General features: G+C 48.4%; 1 protein-coding gene across 2 annotated transcripts in view; it reads right to left on the minus strand.

Annotated features, from left to right (window-relative positions):
* NUDC (nuclear distribution C, dynein complex regulator) overlaps positions 1-18,865 on the minus strand; it is a 113,686-nt gene that overhangs the window by 40,253 nt on the left and 54,568 nt on the right. The window contains exons 3-4 of one of the 2 annotated variants that reach the window (XM_085859934.1): positions 886-1,098; positions 523-594 (exon numbers count right to left, since the gene is read on the minus strand). In XM_085859934.1, coding sequence (XP_085716060.1) covers positions 523-594; positions 886-1,098 — 285 coding nt within the window. Of the gene's footprint in view, positions 1-522; positions 598-885; positions 1,099-18,865 lie in introns of both variants that reach the window. The other variant, XM_085859933.1, reaches the window with a different exon arrangement.

An 18,865-nucleotide genomic window follows, 5' to 3' on the forward strand; every position in this document is an offset into this window, starting at 1 on the left:
ACATATACATATATACATATACACATATACATATATATATATATATATATATATATACATATATATCGGGCGTATAAAAAACGGGGCATATCTCATGCAGCACAGCAGAGGGGTTAATGAGGCCTATTTGTAACACACACACACACACACACACACACACACACACACACACACACACACACACACACACACACACACACACACACACACACACACACACACACACACACACACACACACACACACACACACACACACACACACACACACACACCTCCTACTGAGCAGGCAGACAGGCTAATGATGTTGGTGAAAAGAAATGGTGAGTAAAATCACCGACTGTTTCCCCATTTTAAAATGCGATCACATTTGTTAAAATTGGTGAAACCTAATGTTCCCCCCACCAACCAATCCTACCCCGAATTAAAAATAAACTCCACCAGCTTAAGTGTTCAATTTCCCAGTCGAATCAACAAGGGATGATCAAAGTTTAAAGGTGAATGTGCCAACAACCGTAATCACCTTCTTAGTTCCAGACTCATGAACATCCACACATTTTTCCAAATCATTCTTCACATTCTCTTTGTCGTGTTGCTGCTTTGCAGAATGATTTGGGGATGGAGGGGGGGGGGGGACAACAACATTATTTAGGTTATTCACTTCAATATTAAAGTTGTGAGAACCACAATGTACAAAATGTACAAAACAACCAACTCAAGGTCTTATAAACGAAAAAGAAAGGTAAGATTCCCTGCACCTTCAGGAAGCCACCATTTGACCCCATACAAGGCCGATCAATCCCAGGTTAATGTGGAACTGATGTGCACATGATGCAAACTAACCAAAGCAAAATGGGTATCCGATTGGGATGTTTGCTCTCGGAACCTGGTCTATTTCTTGTTGAAGTTTCTCTGCTTCCTCGGCAGTCAGCTCCGTGATGCGTGGCTCATCGGCTTGTTTCTTTGCTGCCGCTTCCTCCTCGCATTTCCGTCGTGCTCGCTGTTCCCTCTCCGATCGCTCGGCAGCTCGTCTCGCCTCTCGTTCTCGTTCTTCTGCCCTCGAAATATTTTTGTGCAGGCGAAACTTCTCGAGGACGAGCTGAAAAGGCAAAGGGTCAGTCAGGGAGGGGGTTGGTCTGTGATCGAGATAATTAGTGTTTTGCATGATAACAAGGCACTCTTGATGAGCAAATGGGGATGGGGTGTTGAAGGAAGTAAGAGTAAAGGAATCAAATCAAACATTTAGGCTGGGTAAAAGGAAAAGCAAAAGGTTAAAGTAGGAAATTGGAAAGTTACTGTTATTGAAAACAAAGACGAACTTTCATGAAATAAATACAAGTAAAAGCACATCAAGTATGTACAGATGGTTTCGTTGGTACTACTATCAAGCACAATATAATTAATGACTAATGATCACCTGTCAGGATTGAAGAAGCTTACAAAATGAAGAAAAGAGAACTTCCAGTGGGGTGAGATTCTTCTTAATCAGTACAATTCCCAAACTCAATATGGTCAGGGATTGGCAAAGTGGGGAAATAGAAATTTAAAAAGTGTGCATATTTGGACCAAAAAAATTATCAGAGGTTTCTTTGGGTGGTGGGTATATAAAGCTTTATTTATCGAGGAAAATAAGATTACAAAGAAAATGATGATGAAACATGTTCAGTTATATTAGTCTCAGCCTGAGACAAAGTCGTCTACTCTATCCAACTTGTAGCAGAGTCAGCGTAGTTGTACTAAGAGCAACTCTCGATTTCTTTTATTGAACTTGAATGAATGAGCGTATGCATGCACGCCTCCCCCCCCTTTCCTCCCACCCCCAAAAAAAATTCATGGAAATAGATGATTTACCCCAGAAATCGACTGTTCACAAAACAAAATAATTGCACCAAACTGCCCCAAGTTTTTGGCCATGAAATCAGAACCCTACAAAAAAAATCATCAAGGCAACCAGTCGTTTATAAATGGCTCAATTGTAAATGGCACGCTGAAAATCTGGCATTATTTACTTTTGCATCGGAGGAAAAACAACACATTTGATTTTCTCAACAAAATGTTGAGGAGGCATGCGAATCGCCGCAGGAAGGAAGGTGAAGTGACATTTTAGGCGTGTGGCCTTCAAAGCAAGCGACTGGACTTTTTTTGAAATCAGAACGATCTGCACAAACGGTTGATTCGATGAAATTGAGGATATCGCAGGGAACTCTTAACAGGGAGAGGAACGGGGGTGGTGAGAGGAAGAAAATAACAAGCCGGTAGGCGACATGGGTGGTCGCTAGACTAAGGCGAATTTGAAATATGTAGAGAAGAGAACACATCAAATGGCATTTTTGCTGTTCATTGTTCCATATAGGAACATGACGAGCAACTGTCCATTGATCATTTGTGTTCGATTCCCTAACCTTACGTTAGGGAATCCCAATGCGAACATTGGGGTGAAAGCATATATTAATATAATTGCATACGAGTCATACAGTTTTTGATGGATCGGGCTGAAATTTTTTGACAAAGAGGTTGATTATAGTGCGCATAAAAGCGCGGAAGCCGATTTTTGATTTATGAAAAAAAAAAATCGGATTTTTTTCAAAAATTTCAAAGTCCCGTTGCGAGGCAACGGTGACGTCCATATCAACGGTGCGCAAAAGCATACAACTAGATCCTGGTATGAACCTTCCAATCAAGTTTCATCAAAATCGGTTGACTCCTCTGGCCTCCAGAGCTGTCCATTACATACAAACAAACAGACAGATGGAAAACCTGAGACTGAGGGTAGTCGAGCGACCACCCAATAAGCAAATGTAAGTCAGTCGACTTGTGATGGACAATGGCGACTAAACCGTTCTCTTTGATAGAAACAAGTCTCTGGAATGACTCAAGTGAATTTAAGGACAACATGGAAGGAACCAAGAAGGTGGATAAAGCAGTTGAGCTCTTGTGTGCTGAACGATTACATGTGATGCACTCAAAGGATTCAGGCCAAAGGCTCCAGATGCAGGTCCAACTAGAATGGCACTTGTTAGAGCGCACACTTCCACCAGGATGAACAGTTTACAGTTTGTATCCCACTGATAGGCCGGATATGGATCCGGACCTGAACCAAAATCTAATCTGCTTGTTCTTGTTGCCGAACCAACTCATCCACATAGTTGTATCATAACCCGTCCATAACTTTTTTGAGATACTGATGTATATTGTTTTGGTCCCATATATCGTTTTTGGTGAAGAATCACTTCAAAAATTCTCGTATCTGTGCTGTATCACGTGATTGGGTTTTCGTATATCATGACTCGCCCGCGAGGGGTGGCAGGAATGTACATCCGGACGCGCAATAAAGCAGAGTTGATGCTAACACTCTTGCTTCTCGTGTTCCACTGCACCTCTTACACCATAGTTGGCTGACGAGGATGGTTGAAAACGGACATGTGCCCGTTTTCATCGGAGACGACTTCGAATTGTTTTCGGAGCAATTGGGATGCTATTTCCACGCGAATGATGTGGTCGACGAGAGCAAATCTTGCTCGCTTCGCTTTCGGCGCAGCATTATCGACAACTGAGTGATTTGGTGGTGCCGGACAAGCCCCGTGATGACGGGCTGTCGTTTAGGGACATTGTGGAGAAGATGAAAGCACACATGGCGCCGGAGAAGTCATTACAGCTCACTCGATACCAGTTCGATCGCCTCTCGAAAAGTGCAGAGGAGCGCGTCGCTGATTTCGTGGCGCGGATTAAGCATTCTTCCGTGGCCTGCAAGTTCACGGCGGGGGAGCGTCCAGCTCGGCTCAGAGATCGTTTTATTGCTGGTTTACAAGATGCGAAGATGGTTTCGGCGGTTCTACGGCTGAAGCAATTACATTCGACTCGGCGGTCAGCACGGCTACAGCGGTCAATCAGACTCGCGAGGATGTTCGGGCCATCACCGGCCACGCGGGACGCGCGCACAACCTTTGGTGCGGGTCGGACGTCGCCGCGCGGCCGCACGTGCGGCGAGGTGACCCCGCGGACGTGTTTGGGATGCGGAGGTAGGCTGGAGGCCTGTGGAGTGATCGAACGGGTGTCATACTCAGATTGGGCAACCCCGGTTGTCACGGTGCTGAAACGGAATGGAGACGTCCGATTGTGCGGGGACTTCAAATCCACGGTTAACCCACGGTTAATCCAATATCCACTGCCGTCAATCGATGAAATATATGCGCGATTGGCGGGGAGTCAATACTTCACGAAGCTAGACCTGAGTGATGCATATTTTCACCTGGCGATGGATCCCGGGAGTAGTGAGCTTTTGACAATCAACACGTGTCAAGGGCTCTATCGATATACCCGACTCTGTTTTGGGATTGCTTCGGCCCCAGCCTTGTGGCAGAAAGCCATGGATCAGGTTTGCATTGGCCTGCCCGCTCAGACCTACCTGGACGATGTGCTCATTGCGGGGAAAACGGCGGACGAGCACCTTGCGAACATTGCCCAAGTGCTGACAAAGCTAGAAGCGTGCGGCCTGCGCTTGAACAGGGACAAGTGCGCGTTCTTCGAGCAGCGCTTGGAATACCTCGGGCACATTATCACGCCGGAGGGGCTGTTGAAAGGTCCTCGGAAGGTGGAGGCGATTCAACACATGCCACCGCCTCGCGACAAGACGCAGCTGCGCTCGTTCATTGGTATGGCCCAATATTACCAAAGGTTCGTGCGCGGGCTCAGCTCACAACTTGCGCCGTTAACACGGTTGCTCAGGAAGGACGAGCGCTGGGCTTGGGGGCCTGCACACCAGGCGTCGTTCGAACGCGTCAAGCGGCTGCTCACAGAGGATACGGTCCTCGTGCACTACGAGCCTGCGCGTCCACTCTTATTGGCATGCGACAGCTCTGCATATGGCATCGGGGCAGTGCTCTCCCACAGGATGGACGATGGTTCCGAGCGGCCTGTTTGTTTTGCATCCCGGACCCTGTCCGCAGCAGAGCGGGAATATGCCCAGATCGAGCGCGAGGCTCTCAGCCTCGTCTGGGGTGTGCGGAGGTTTCATCAATACCTGCTGGGGCGGCATTTCACTTTGCAGACGGATCACAAACCGCTTCAATTCATCCTGAGACCCGAACGCGGGGTACCGGTGGTAGCGGCCGCGCGAATACAGTGGTGGTGTCTGTTTCTTGCTGCTTACGATTATGATATTCAGTTCCGAAGCACCGAGAAGCATGCTAACTGCAACGGGCTCTCACGCTTGCCGTGTGCGGAGGGTCCAGCTGCGTCTGAGTCGGCCGACCGGGTCGATGTGTTCGCGCTGGGCCAGGTCCAAAGTGGGCCGATCACGGCCAGACAGGTCGCGGTGGAATCGGCTCGTGATCCGGTGCTCGCCCGTGTCGTCCAGGTGATTTCTACGGGGAATTGGAGCGATCTACCTTCGACACCGGCATTTCAACCTTTCACGTCGCGCGCATCGGAGCTGTCGTTGGTCCAACGGTGCATTATGTGGGGAATGAGGAAGGTAATTCCACCAAAGTTCAGGCAGCGGTGTTTGTAAGAACTGCATGTCAGTCACCTTGGTGTCATGAAGACCAAGAGTCTTGCTCGTAGCCTGTTGTGGTGGCCGGGGTTGGACAAAGACATTGGGCATTTGGTTAAGCGTTGCACCACGTGCCAAACAGATGCTGATAACCCGCATCGAGCCTCGGGGCTATGGCTGACCCCAGGCAGAGCCTGGCAGAGGGTCCATGTAGATTTTGCGGGGCCGGTTAATGGCAAAATGTTTTTGATTGTGATCGATGCATTCTCTAAATGGCCGGAGGTTGTAGTAATGCAGCATACATCAGCAAACATTACAGTAGAGAAACTGCGGATGATCTTTGCTAATAAAGGATTACCGGAGATCCTGGTCGCTGATTACGGTCCGCAGTTCATCGCATGTATATTTGATGAGTTTATGCGTCAAAATGGTATTTGACATCTAAGGTCCGCACCGTATCATCCTGAGATGAATGGGCAGGCTGAGTCGTTTGTTAAGATGTTGAAACAGGCTTTGCGCAGGGGGGTGTTACACCTGTGCAGACAGTGGTCGATGTCTTTTTGCTCCATTACAGGAACGCGATTCATCCTGTCACGGGTGATTTGCCTGCCATTCGTCTCTATGGATGGGCATTGCGGTCCAGACTGGATTTGCTGCGACCTGGAGGGTCGGGGAGTGGGACGGTGTCGCGTCCGACGCTGCTGCGCGGTTTCGATGTGGGACAGCGGGTAATGGTGCGCGATTATTTCCACGGTTCCAAATGGGTGCCGGCTGTGGTCTCTGTGGTACTGGGGCCGGCAAATTGCATGGTGCGGACTGATGGTGGGGAGATGTGGAAGCGGCACGTGGACCAAATGCATGATAGCTGTTCAGCGTCACCCCCCCCCACACACTCCCCCGGGACGAACGATGTGGGACCCCCACCTGTAATGTCGCTGTGGCCAGACATTGTATCACCAGGGCCGGATTTGCCGACGCCCAGGGGGTCTTCGTCCGATTCAGTCCTGCCCGGGGACGTCGGGCAGGCTGGTCGGCCGGGGGCGGTTGTTATTGTGGATGGCGCGAGTCTGGCGAGGGCGTCACTTCGACCGAGCCGGGAGGCGTCTGAGCCTGGGCTGTAAGGCGGCGCTGCCCGTCCAAGGCGGGTCAGGGTACGGCCGCGATACTTGGAGGATTATGAGTGTTGATTGGTTTCAGCTGCTCATGTTATGATTGTCCTTTCATCATTTGACTTGTCATTTTACGAGGGGAGGAGTGTGCTGTATCACGTGATTGGGTTTTCGTATATCATGACTCGCCTGCTAGTGGTGGCAGGAATGTACATCCGGACGCGCAATAAAGCGGAGTTGATGCTAACACTCTTGCTTCTCGTGTTCCACTGCACCTCGTACACCATTGTATCCGGATTCGGATCTTCACCAAAATTGAATCGATTTGTCCTCGTCATAAACCAAGCCTGTCCACCAAGTTTTGCCCGAATCTGTCCATAAACCTTTTGAGACACCCTGTTATATATAGATCGTTCTTAGCCCTATCACTCAATGGTGAAGAATCACAGAAAAACAAGTGAAATCCATCAATACAGCACGTGTGGTGAATCAAATGAGTACACTAATGTTAAAATATGCAATTTATGCTTTTTCAGTTGAAAAACAATTAAAAAGCGTACTTAATATTTGAAATGTAAAAATCTTGTTATTATTGTGATAAGCACCTTTATATATATCACAGAAGGAATGAAATCGTTCGATACAGCGTGGCTGAAGGCCGCAAAAGAATGATTGTAAGTAAATTTCAACTACTAATGCATGACGAAACACTTGTTTATGGCTAATATTAAAGAGAATGATGGCATAAGAACTTAGCCTGGAATCCTCGTGCATAACACCACCCACGCAACACACGTGGTGTCCCTTGACCAATCAGGAGCAGTGCAGTTACAGTATTGTTTCCTTCAGCTTGATTGGTCTTGTCCTGCACGTGATGTTTTCGGGTTTTTTTTTTTCGTTCTTGTTGAATCTGAGGAGCTTATTTTTTCGTTCTTGTTGTAAGTAAATTTCAACTACTAATGCATGACAAAACACTTGTTTATGGCTAATATTAAAGAGAATGATGGCATAAGAAGAACTTAGCTTTCTGTGTTCGGCGCAAAATGCCATGGTGGACGGAAATGACGTCTTTCGTTCGTACATGAGGGGAGCGTTTCTTCGTTTTTTTTTTCCGTCAAGCAATAAATTAAATGGTTTTCACATTATATAACACATTAGTTTCACAAATTTTCATTGAAATACTCGGGTATTTCCGTCAATTGTCGCCATTTCCGTCGAGGTTACGCACTGCATCCACCGGACGGCCGTCATTGGCTGTCTTGAGGCACGTGGGGGGGGGAGGGACGGGGGGGACACAGGACCCACCGGAGACGTGGTAGACGACGCCGGGGACATTTCAAACTCGATGCAATTGTATACAGCGCACGCGCTGTAAAAATTCTCTGATCCAGATCTGTATCCGGATCTTCAACAAAATCCAATCATTTAGTCATTGCCAGACACTCAATCTGCCCATCAAATTTCGTCAAAATCGGTCCACAACTTTTTAAGATATCCCGTTCACAAGCAGACAGACAGACAGAGACATGAAAGCACAACTTTCCGCCCATCTTCCGTGACGGAGGTAACAAACCAATTATGGATTCGTTCCTTCATATAGTTTTCCTCTGGATTTGCATAAGGGCTCATCACAAGCAGTGCTTCACCTTCTTTCCCCATGAGGTTCACATACGTCTCTCATCACTTGGTCGAGAAAATTAAGTCCCGATAAATTTTTTTATTGAATAAATGCATCGAGGCTACTAAAAAAAAAAAGCAAACAAAATTACCTTCCAGGACGCAACATTTCACGGTCGTCAGACGGACGGGGAAATTTTGTCTCGACAAATGGAAACATTGATAAATCTGTCTGAAGGACGGGTCCATTTTAGTAGCAGGAAGCTTAGTAGAGTTTGCACATCTTAACTGTGAACGTAGCTGTTGCTCTTCATAAAGCTACCGTGATTAGCAGCAACAGTGAAGATTTTTTTAGACTGAACCACCCCCTGCACACCGGAAATAACATCAAATAAACAATGGTATCGCCCCACATGCTCGCGGTACGAATCGTTGGAGAGTGAAATGTTCGACGGAACAGAAAAAAAATACTTAAAAACGACCCTGTCTCCCATGAACAGACTTAAATAAAGGTTATTGTTGAGCTCGACCTTCAAGGTTCTCGAACAACTGATCGTCAACCACCCTATCCAACCTCGTTTTATTTTTTTTGCCGACTTTCTTATTGATTATAAAATAAAACTGACCTCCACACGAGGCACACACAAACAGTCCTAAGAAACATATTCTCAAATCATGAGGTGATGCTATGCACTTGCTTTTCTTGAAGTGAGAATTCAAATTTGAACTTTTTCAATACTAGCAATGCAGTTCCTGAATTTAAGTACATTTTTGCACTCTTGCCCCACCGTCCGCCAACTCCCACTCCACCTTCACCCCATCATTTCCCGATGCACAATCACCCACGGCACCATTTAAACTTTTCAAAAGGCAGAGACTGTGAATCAAATTTCTAATGAGCTTTGGTTTTTGACATTTAATTGAGACGAAACCGAGAGACGTTCAACATGCCAAAAGTACATGTTGAAGGGAACATGGGTACATTATGCAAATGTACCATTATGATGATGTTTGGGTGTTGCAAAATAACATCAAAAAAAGTGCACGTGCACACGCGCACACACTTAAAGACCTATACCCCACCCTCCCCATGACCTTCGAGATCGACTTTTTAGTCGGTAGACTTGTTATGTAGGGATGGCCTGGACAGTCCATTGGCTCAATAGAACATGAATCCTCAACCCCCCCTCCTCCCCCCCAAAAAAGAGGGGCAATACCTGACTAAAAAAGGAGTCTGGAACGATTGGGGACATGAACTTGGACTACCTCTGAAATGCATTTTTGAGCTTGATCACTACTTCTTCCCTTATAAGTAATCAAGAGCTTGTATCCCAGTGTTTCATAGGGAGCCGATGAAGATGCTGCAAAATGGATGTGACATGAGAGGATGATCCAGAGAAAGTCACCAGACGTGTACAGCTGCATTCTGCATTTTTAGAGTCCTATCGGTTTGTTTCATTATTTTGCCGGTATGTAAATGAAGGATAAGAATCTAACCTCACCTACACTCTTTCCTGGGTTAACCATTCTATGGTAAAAGATGGTTGCTTCACAATAACTCACGGTGGCTTGCAAAATAAGTAGTCGGCTTTCCCTATCAATTCAATAGATTTGGCCATGAAATGCAACCAGCGGCCTACATTCCGGTCCATTTTCCAAACCAAATGGCATTTGTCCTTTTATTTGATCCGACAATCTATCAACATTATCTGTGCAAAAGGATAACACCTGCCAGTCAATAAAGACTTACTGAGAGGTCTAATCAGACCAGTTCACCTCGACAACAGCACGAAGACCCAAATCAGACCTCACTTCTCAAACAACAAACACCACCGAGGCTTTGCCATGTCAAGAGATAGGTCGCCCATGTGTGTGAAAGAAAAGCACATTTATACCGTCACCAACCTGGGACCTTATCACTCAACTTGTGGCGCAACTGTGTCTAATGGCTTGGGACGTTTCAGTGGCTCATGGTGACAAAGCACACGAGGTGGGCTGGTACAATGAGACAAAGGCCCAAGGACACGGCCACAGCAGGATGCAGGACACCCGCCGTTAATCCCACAGAGCCCATTTTCCCTGGATCACACACCAAGGCTGTGCCCTCGCACTTTCAGAACGAGCTGCTAGGTCCGCCTTGACAAAAAGCCTTCAGCCCTGTCTCTCTGTTCAAGAGCAGCTTGCCAAAAAAACTCCATGTTTTCTCCTAAAATGTAGATTTCAACAATGGTTTCAATCAATGAGCCAACCTGTCCATAAAGCCACCTGCTTGCAAATACAAAATGAATTGCAATCCGATTTCATGGCAATATAAGATGCAACAGCAGGTAGCACACGTAATTAACAAGTAACCTCAAACACACAAATTTTGTATCAAGAGCTCCAGGCATTTAACAATTGACTTGCACATTATAATGAACGGTCAGCCCGACGTTATGTTAGTCTTTTCAGTCACACTGTCCTGTACTCATTCATGCTCATCTCATCAAGTCGTACATTTATAGTGTGTTCTCACCTTCGTAAAGCCTTCAACAATATTTGCTACATACACACAACAAATTTATGGGCCTATCACATTTCCACTGCAGACAGGTCAGTGGTCTCTTTGTCTTCCTCCACCTCCTTTCTGTTCTGCTCTTACATCATCTGCTCTTTCCATGATTTGTTCTCAACCTCCCCACCCCCCCCCCCCACTTCCACATCCCCCAGGTTTCTGAAGGGTTCACACAGTCCACCATCAACCCCTTTCTCGTGAAACACCCGAAATCCAGGATCAATCTCCATGTCCATTCGTTCGTTACTCTCCCCCCCAACTGTGGAACAAACTTCCACATTCTCTTCAATCTCATTCTTCCCTCCAGGTTTTCAAGATAGTTATTCACCACCATCTCAGATCATCCCCCATCCAAAACCATAATCTTTTCTACCCCCGTTAAAGCCCAAGCCCCCCCATACTCCTTCTCAATTTCCAATTTTTCCTTCCTAAGAGTTTGCTTCTGTATCCATCATATCCACCCCCTTGCATCCTCCTCCACCACTCATTCTTACCCAAAATCCCTTGTTTGTCCATCTCCGTCCAGTTTGTCATTTTGGCCCTGTCGGTGGCATTTCCCCCTCCTTTTCTGCTGCTCCTTTTGTTCTGTTGCGTTCAGAATTCTAGCTATTCCATGAGCCTTAACTTTATATACAGAACCCCCCCCCAAAATTCTAGCTATTCCATGAGCCTTAACTTTGTATACAGAACCCCCCCACCCCCCCCCCCCCAAAAAAACCCACTGTTTTTGTTTTGTATTATTTCATATTCAAAGGGCTATCCTGAGATGAAATAGGACAATAAATCCAGGACAAGATACCAGGAAAGAATTACAGCTGTCCAGAAAATGACTGTCAATCTGTTGATGTACCAATGTCCATACTGGTTGTGCCCATTTACACTGCCTGCTGTCATCCGACAATCAGTGTCAGTTTTGTTTGTTTGTTTGATTTTTAATAAATAAGGAATCCATTAGGGAAGTGTACAATTTATTTCTGCTGTAATTCCTCCTCCATATTCCAACATTTCATGAGTATTTGCATCAACAGCCTGTTTCAAGTATTTTGAAACACAAATGAGTTAAAAAAAATTGTGAGAACTTTACATATTAGTTGTGACACATTTTTTGACAAAAGACTTAAAATTAAAAAGCTCTCATTAGAAAATAAGAAAAGGACATCAAGCAGGAAAATGGAGGAACAGGAGCATCGTGGACTGCGAGACCCAGGTCATGCCTGCCCTCCCATTTATGAACATTCTGGTTCATAAATCATCAAAATGAATAAATAGCCACATCCAGAAGGTTTCGGGACAGAAAAAGAGCAACAACAAAAATTAATCTCTTGATGACCAATGGTGTACAGGTGTACCCAAATGACTTTGAGACCAATGTGTGTCTCAACGGACGTCCAAAGGTGAAGTAAACAGACGTGGGAGTGAGGACCCACCTCACCTACAACACGGACCTATCGCTTCCAACAACGAAGCCATCACTGGGTAAATGTAACCTTGGCCTAAATTTTCAAAGGACAACTATGGGCGTTTCATCTGTGTGTTACTGAGTTAATAGGAAGTTGATAAGCAAATGTCTTTTCATAAATTTAGAATCCCGGGTGGTATCATACGTCTCGCAGCCCAAGTTGATGATTCATTGACACCAAGACAAAGAAAGGCTGTCCAGGCAAAAGCGACAACAGGAATTAAGTGTTGGTCTGTTTGATGTTCCCAGCTGAGCACTTGATAAAATGGTCGTTTCAAAATCCCATGTTCCATCATATTTATCGACAGAGTCCTAATATCTTTGCAAAACATGCAAAAGTACCTGTGGTAATGCAGAAAAAAAAAAAAATATATATATATATGCACAAGGGATTTTAGACATTGTAGCTGGGTGGGAAATAGCTCAGATGACGAATCCAAACTCCTTCCACACAAATAACGTTCACCAACACAGTGCAAGGCAAATGCGAGACGCATGATGCGAGAAGCACCTGTAACGTGGGCCAAGTTGAAAACGGTTTGAGGCCAAGCTGCCCTGCCCAGTGTAGCTTGGCAGCAGGACAGACTTTCAAGGCCATCGAGAAGCAGTGCAGCTGCAGACGCTGGAAAACACGTCTTTTTCTTCCCTATCTCAATAAAGTATTTCTTTCATTTTTTGCCAACTTTCCACTTTGGCACTGGCCCTTTTGGTTAATGGACTTCGCTAAAATTTGGCCCTGGTTGCCATCCTTTCTGTATTTAACAAATCAACTAGAAATTGCACTTAAAAGTCATCGGTTTACAATAAGTACGAATTGAACAAACGAACCAAATAACCATAGTTACTTTACTTTTGCATTGCTGCTTTGAGTCATGTTTGCTGACATTGGACAGTTTACACAATGAAAATAGCAGCAAAGCCAAATTGTGTTGGGAGCCTTGAGAATCAAAATAAAGACCAATTACTGCAACGTATTCCAAAGAAGGAAGCCAGACATAAAAATAAAACAAAACACACACACACACACACAATACTAGTAAGTACTTACAAAAGCTATTTTATTTGAAGTTATAACCTTAATTTATAAGCAAGTGACTGATCTCCCAACTACCCGGATCATCAGCTGATCAACGTTTTTCATGAAGGTTTTGATCCTTTCAGCCCAAAACCTCTCCAAACGGCAGATCCACAACCACGGTCCCAGGTCCACATCATCAGTAGAACATTGTGTCAAGACAGTCAGTCAACACAGCAAAGCAATATCCTTATTCAAACATATTTATCACTTCCATTTAAAGTATTACTCCATATTAATAACTTTCATCATACACCACTTTATATGATAATATATTAAGCGATAAACACTTTAACTTGTAGACGTGTGCAATACACCACACCTCCATCTAACCAGACTCAAACTATCATTCAAATATTTAAACTGTCATTAATAACCAATTTTAACATGCTGCACTGTGTATCCCAGCAACCACCAACAAATAATTTTAATGCTTTAATATTTAAAATGTATTTTACAAATAATATTAATATTGTTATGGCTGTGGAAATTCGCATTACACCATAAAGGGCCCTCAGGTGAGATACCTTCATAGGTACATGTGGAGTTAGCCCAAACCCGTTGTATAGAGGGTTTTATGCGATTCATCCGGGCTGCGACGCTTTGAGTTTGCCATTTTTTCTGTTCTATCTTTGTTTTGAACCAACCACGCCTCAACCGCCATCACACAACAACCATGCCACCGCCACCATCTACGCTCCCGCATCATCGCATCACCGCCATTCCCAAACAGCACCATAACCATCAAACTACCACCGAAAACCCTCCACCACCTTCACCTCTCTCCTTCTACGGCCATTCCCGCACCACCTGTGAACAATGAACTTCGGGCTGTCTCGGGCCCGTTCGGCGATTGGTGCTGAACGCACCGAGCCGCGAGCGCAAATGGCAGCCTTTCCGAGGGGAAAATTCGGATCAAAAACGCTACACGCCCACTTCTCCTCCGTCCAATTAGCGAGCGCGGAGCGGCTTGGCCCCGCCTGCAGGCGCGTGTGTGTGAAGTCGATATATGCAAATTCTAGGATCAGGGGAGGTTCACGCCCCCGTTTCCTCCAACCAATGGGCGAGCGTGGCTCCGCCCCCCGAGGTCAATCTGATCCGAATATTTGCATATACGCTTCTCCTGCCCGCCTATAATAAGGCGAGCGCAAGGCAAAAAGAGTGGCAGAGTCGAGTCGGTCGGGTGAGGAGAGTGCGGAACTGAGAAGAGTTGCAGGAAGAGCTGAGTTCTGGAGTTGCCTGGAGAGGGTCGTCGAGAAGTGGTTGTTGGGGACACGTTGCGTTGCGTTGGTGAAGTTGAGGCGAGTGCGCGCGGTGGAACTGCAGGCAAGGGAGCTCGCGTCCGAGGCGAGAAGGACGGCGGTCGGCGATGAGGTTACGGTGTGGGGGATCGCTCGTCTTGTCGCGGAACCCAAGCCAGCCAGCCACTCCCCTCCCGCATGGCATCAACAATCTCCCTTTCCCCCGTGCTGAGATAGTGCAAAAAGGGGGCCCCGTTCCCACCACGCTCCCCCCCCCATACGTGGTGCCAACGAAACCCGCCAAGGAGCACGGAGTCGGGGCACAGCCGCGCGGCCAAATTTGCGACTCGCCCGCCAACACGCGGTAGGACCCCCCCCCCCCCCGGTCTCGCGGACCTGGCCGCTCCTCTAGGTCCCGCGCACATTTGGCCTACGGGCCTGTCTGCCTCCTTGTCTATGAGGGTGGCTTCTTTCCTTTGCTTTTGTGTAAATGTGTGTTGGCGCTGTCTGCGAAGTAAAGCTGTATAAGTGTTGCCGTATGTGCGCGTAGTCGGTATTAACTCTGCGTCGTTGTTGCTTTTATCGTTTTGGTTGCTATATGTGCATTTTTGACTGTATGGCTGTATATACGTGCTTTCCGTGTGCCGGGAAATAAATGTGCATTGTGTGAACCGTTTTCCCGTTTCGCTTCGTCTTTTCCTAATTGAATCTCTATCCTGCTTCACATAAAGGGTTCGTAGTGGGTGCAAAACGCCCGGTAAATAATCTGAACCGTCGAGGTCGACGATAACACCGCTCGGTTATCCCGATAGTACGGAACGGGCCGCCCAAGCGGCTCGTGTCCGGAGTCGACCTGCAGTGAGGTACGATCGCCCGGTTTACCATCCGCGTGGGTACTTCGGTAGGTCGAGTTTGGCGAACAACCCTATCCTACGCGGGTGGCAGATTGGCACGATTGTGGTGAGGTCGAAAGGCCCACCCGTGACTGGCTCCGGGCGATAGTTCCTGGAGGGTCACAACTGAATTGTCCTTCCGGTGGGCGATGTGCAGCGATCCGAGTTACGTGGCCGTCCGCACGCCGGCGGGCGCGAATTCGCAACACTGGTGTCAGGTCGTGGGACACAAACCCATCCCCCTCCTCGCAACACTGGTGTCAGAGAGCGGGAAACAAACTCCCATCTCCAAGCTAAATTCACGGGGAATCGGTTCAGGGGTGAGTGGAGCGACCCACGATTCCCTCCAAATTACGAGCTTTTAAAATTAATCCCTTACGAGAAATAAGATGGCGTTTCAAGGCGAGCGGGTGCCGGGGGTAGAAATGTGTATGTGTTTTAATGTAGAATCCATGGTCCAGGACAAAAGCCCCGAGCAGGAAATGCTGAATGAGCAGGAACAATTTCCCCCCCAATCGAACCCAGAACCCGAAATGGGTGCGACAGCGGCTGTGGCGTATGACACCTCCCCTCCCCTCCTCCGAAACCCCCCCCCCCGATCCCTGCCGAAACGGCTCACCCAAGCGCACCCGACATGGCCCAGCTATTCGCCATGCTGGCGGGAATAAACAGTAAAATGGATGACATGGAAGAGAATACGCAAACACTGCGGGGTGAGATGCAGCGAATAGGCCGTGGCCTGCAGGCAGGCATAATGACAATGGTGAGGAGCGAAACGTGGGCAGGGAGCTCAAAATGGCGATGCCACGTGTGGGAGCGAACGAGCTGGGAGGGAGTGCAACGGTTCTCAGGCCCGCAATGGAGGCGGGTGAGGGCAAAATAATTCGGGGGACGTGTTGGGTGAGAAGCGTGGAGGTGACACAGAGAGAAAAATTAAATGGGGTGACCCAAACGTGTGATATGAGACACGAGGTGACGACAAAGGAAATAAAAATTGTTGAGACAAGGGAGGTAAAGGGTGAAGAGGTGACCGAGTTGGCAGAGACGCGGGAGATAGAGGGTGAATTGGACGGGGTTAAAATGGAACACACACACATTGAGGTAGTGGAGGACCATGAGGGGGAGCTGGCGGACTGTTTAGGGACCCGGTGCGAGCAGCTGGATAGCCTCCTCCAGGAACGAGGGGAGGGGGTATGCCCCCTTGAGGCGACTCACGACCAGGCGGGTTCGGTCGTGCTTTGCGAGGTCGAGGGGAGGAGTGCTGCGGACAGGTGCACGTGCAGCTTGGGGGGTATAGAGGCCCCGGAACCCCTTGTGGGGACACAAATCCCCAGTGTGGTTACGAGTGTTGTCCCGGTGTGTATGAGTGCGACCGCTGTGTATGGGTGAAGCCCCGCGTGTGCCAGAAGCCCGTGTGTGAGTGGTGTGGTGGCAAGTGTGCCGAAGGGCGTGCTTCCCAGCACGCCGTGTGTGGATGAGGCACCGTGTGTGGAAGGAGCCATGGGTGCGGGTGAACGGCCGTGTGTGAATGGAACCACGTGTGCAAGGGAAATGGCATGCGTGAGTGAACGGCCGAGTGCAAGGGAGACAGCGTGTGTAAGGTCGCTGTATGTGAGGGAGATGACGGTCGGCATGCGGGAGCATGCAGCCGCGTCTCCTGGTTTGAATGTGATGCAATGGTGTGTGAGTGTCGTAACACGCAGGAGTGTGTGCGTGGAATGGCGACGGCGACGGCGACGGCGACAGAGAGATGAGGGCCGAATAACGGCCGTAGCTATTTTGGGGACCGCGCCGGGTTTACACGGCAGCGAGCGCGAGGTCAGTGCTGTGCAACGCACGAGGCCGCCACGTGCTCGCTTGCTGGAGTGAAACCCGGTCCGGAAACGAGCGCGGTGAATGTTGCTGATCCCGCTACGGACAAAGTTTAGGCAGGATTATGGATTCGGACCGGACGGGTTCTCCACGCGGGCGTGTGTGTTAAGCTCCAACGGGCAGAGCACATGTGCTCGCGTGGGGAACACCTCGAGACGCGAGGCTTTGTTTTTTATGGGCCGGGTGACGTCATGGCTGCGTGTAGGGTTGGAATCCGGCAGAAGGGGTTGAATCCCTGCCGGATGGTGCCGTCTGGAGGGACGAGGTACACGTGCAGCTGCCATGACGTCACGGGCAGGTACAAAGTGCGCGGCTGCGAATTTCCGCGCTGGTGCGCAGGTTGCGAGTTTCCGCGCTGGTGCTGCGTGTAATTGAAAAAAAATTCGCATTACACCATAAAGGGTCCTCAGGTGAGATATATCGGTAAGTTCATGTGTAGTTAGCCCAAACCCATTGTATGGAGGGAATTTATGTGATTCATCCGGGCTGCGACGCTGTGAGTTAGCCATTTTTTCTGTTCTATCTTTGTTTTGAACCAACCACACCTCAACCGCCATCACACAACAACCACGCCACCGCCACCATCTACGCTCCCACATCATCGCATCAACGCCATTCCCAAACGGCACCATAACCATCAAACCACCACCGAAAACCATCCACCACCTTCACCTCTCTCCTTCTACGGCCATTCCCGCACCACCTGTGAACAATGAACTTCGGGCTGTCTCGGGCCCGTTCGGCGATTGGTGCTGAACGCACCGAGCCGCGAGCGCAAATGGCAGCCTTTCCGAGGGGAAAATTCGGATCAAAAACGCTACACGCCCACTTCTCCTCCGTCCAATTAGCGAGCGCGGAGCGGCTTGGACTCGCCTCCAGGCGCGTGTGTGTGAAGTCGATATATGCAAATTCTAGGATCAGGGGAGGTTCACGCCCCCGTTTCCTCCGACCAATGGGCGAGCGTGGCTCCGCCCCCGAGGTCATTCTGATCCGAATATTTGCATATACGCTTCTCCTGCCCGCCCATAAAAAAGGCGAGCACAAGGCAAAAAGAGTGGCACAGTCGAGTCGGTCGGGTGAGGAGAGTGCGGAACTGAGAAGAGTTGCAGGAAGAGCTGAGTTCTGGAGTTGCCTGGAGAGGGTCGTCGAGAAGTGGCTGATGGGGACGCGTTGTGTTGCGTTGGGGAAGTTGAAGCGAGTGCGCGCGGTGGAACTGCAGGCAAGGGAGCTCGGGTCCGAGGCGAGAAGGACGGCTGTCGGTGGCGAGGTACGATCGCGCGGTTTACCATCCGCGTGGGTATTTAGGTAGGTCGAGTTTGGCGAACAACCCTATCCTACGCGGGTGGCCGATTGGCATGATTGTGGTGAGGTCGAAAGGCCCACCCGTGACTGGCTCCGGGCGATAGTTCCCGGAGGGTCACAACTGAATTGTCCGTCCGGTGAGCGACGTGCCGCGATCCGAGTTACGTGGCCGTCCGCACGCCGGGGGGGGGGGCGCGAATTCGCAACAATATATATATATATATATATATATATATATATATATATATATATA

This window comes from Eptatretus burgeri, chromosome 16 (genome assembly GCF_056783735.1).
Source record: "Eptatretus burgeri isolate ZD-2024b chromosome 16, Ebu_testis_v1, whole genome shotgun sequence".
Taxonomy (NCBI): Eukaryota; Metazoa; Chordata; class Myxini; order Myxiniformes; family Myxinidae; genus Eptatretus; species Eptatretus burgeri.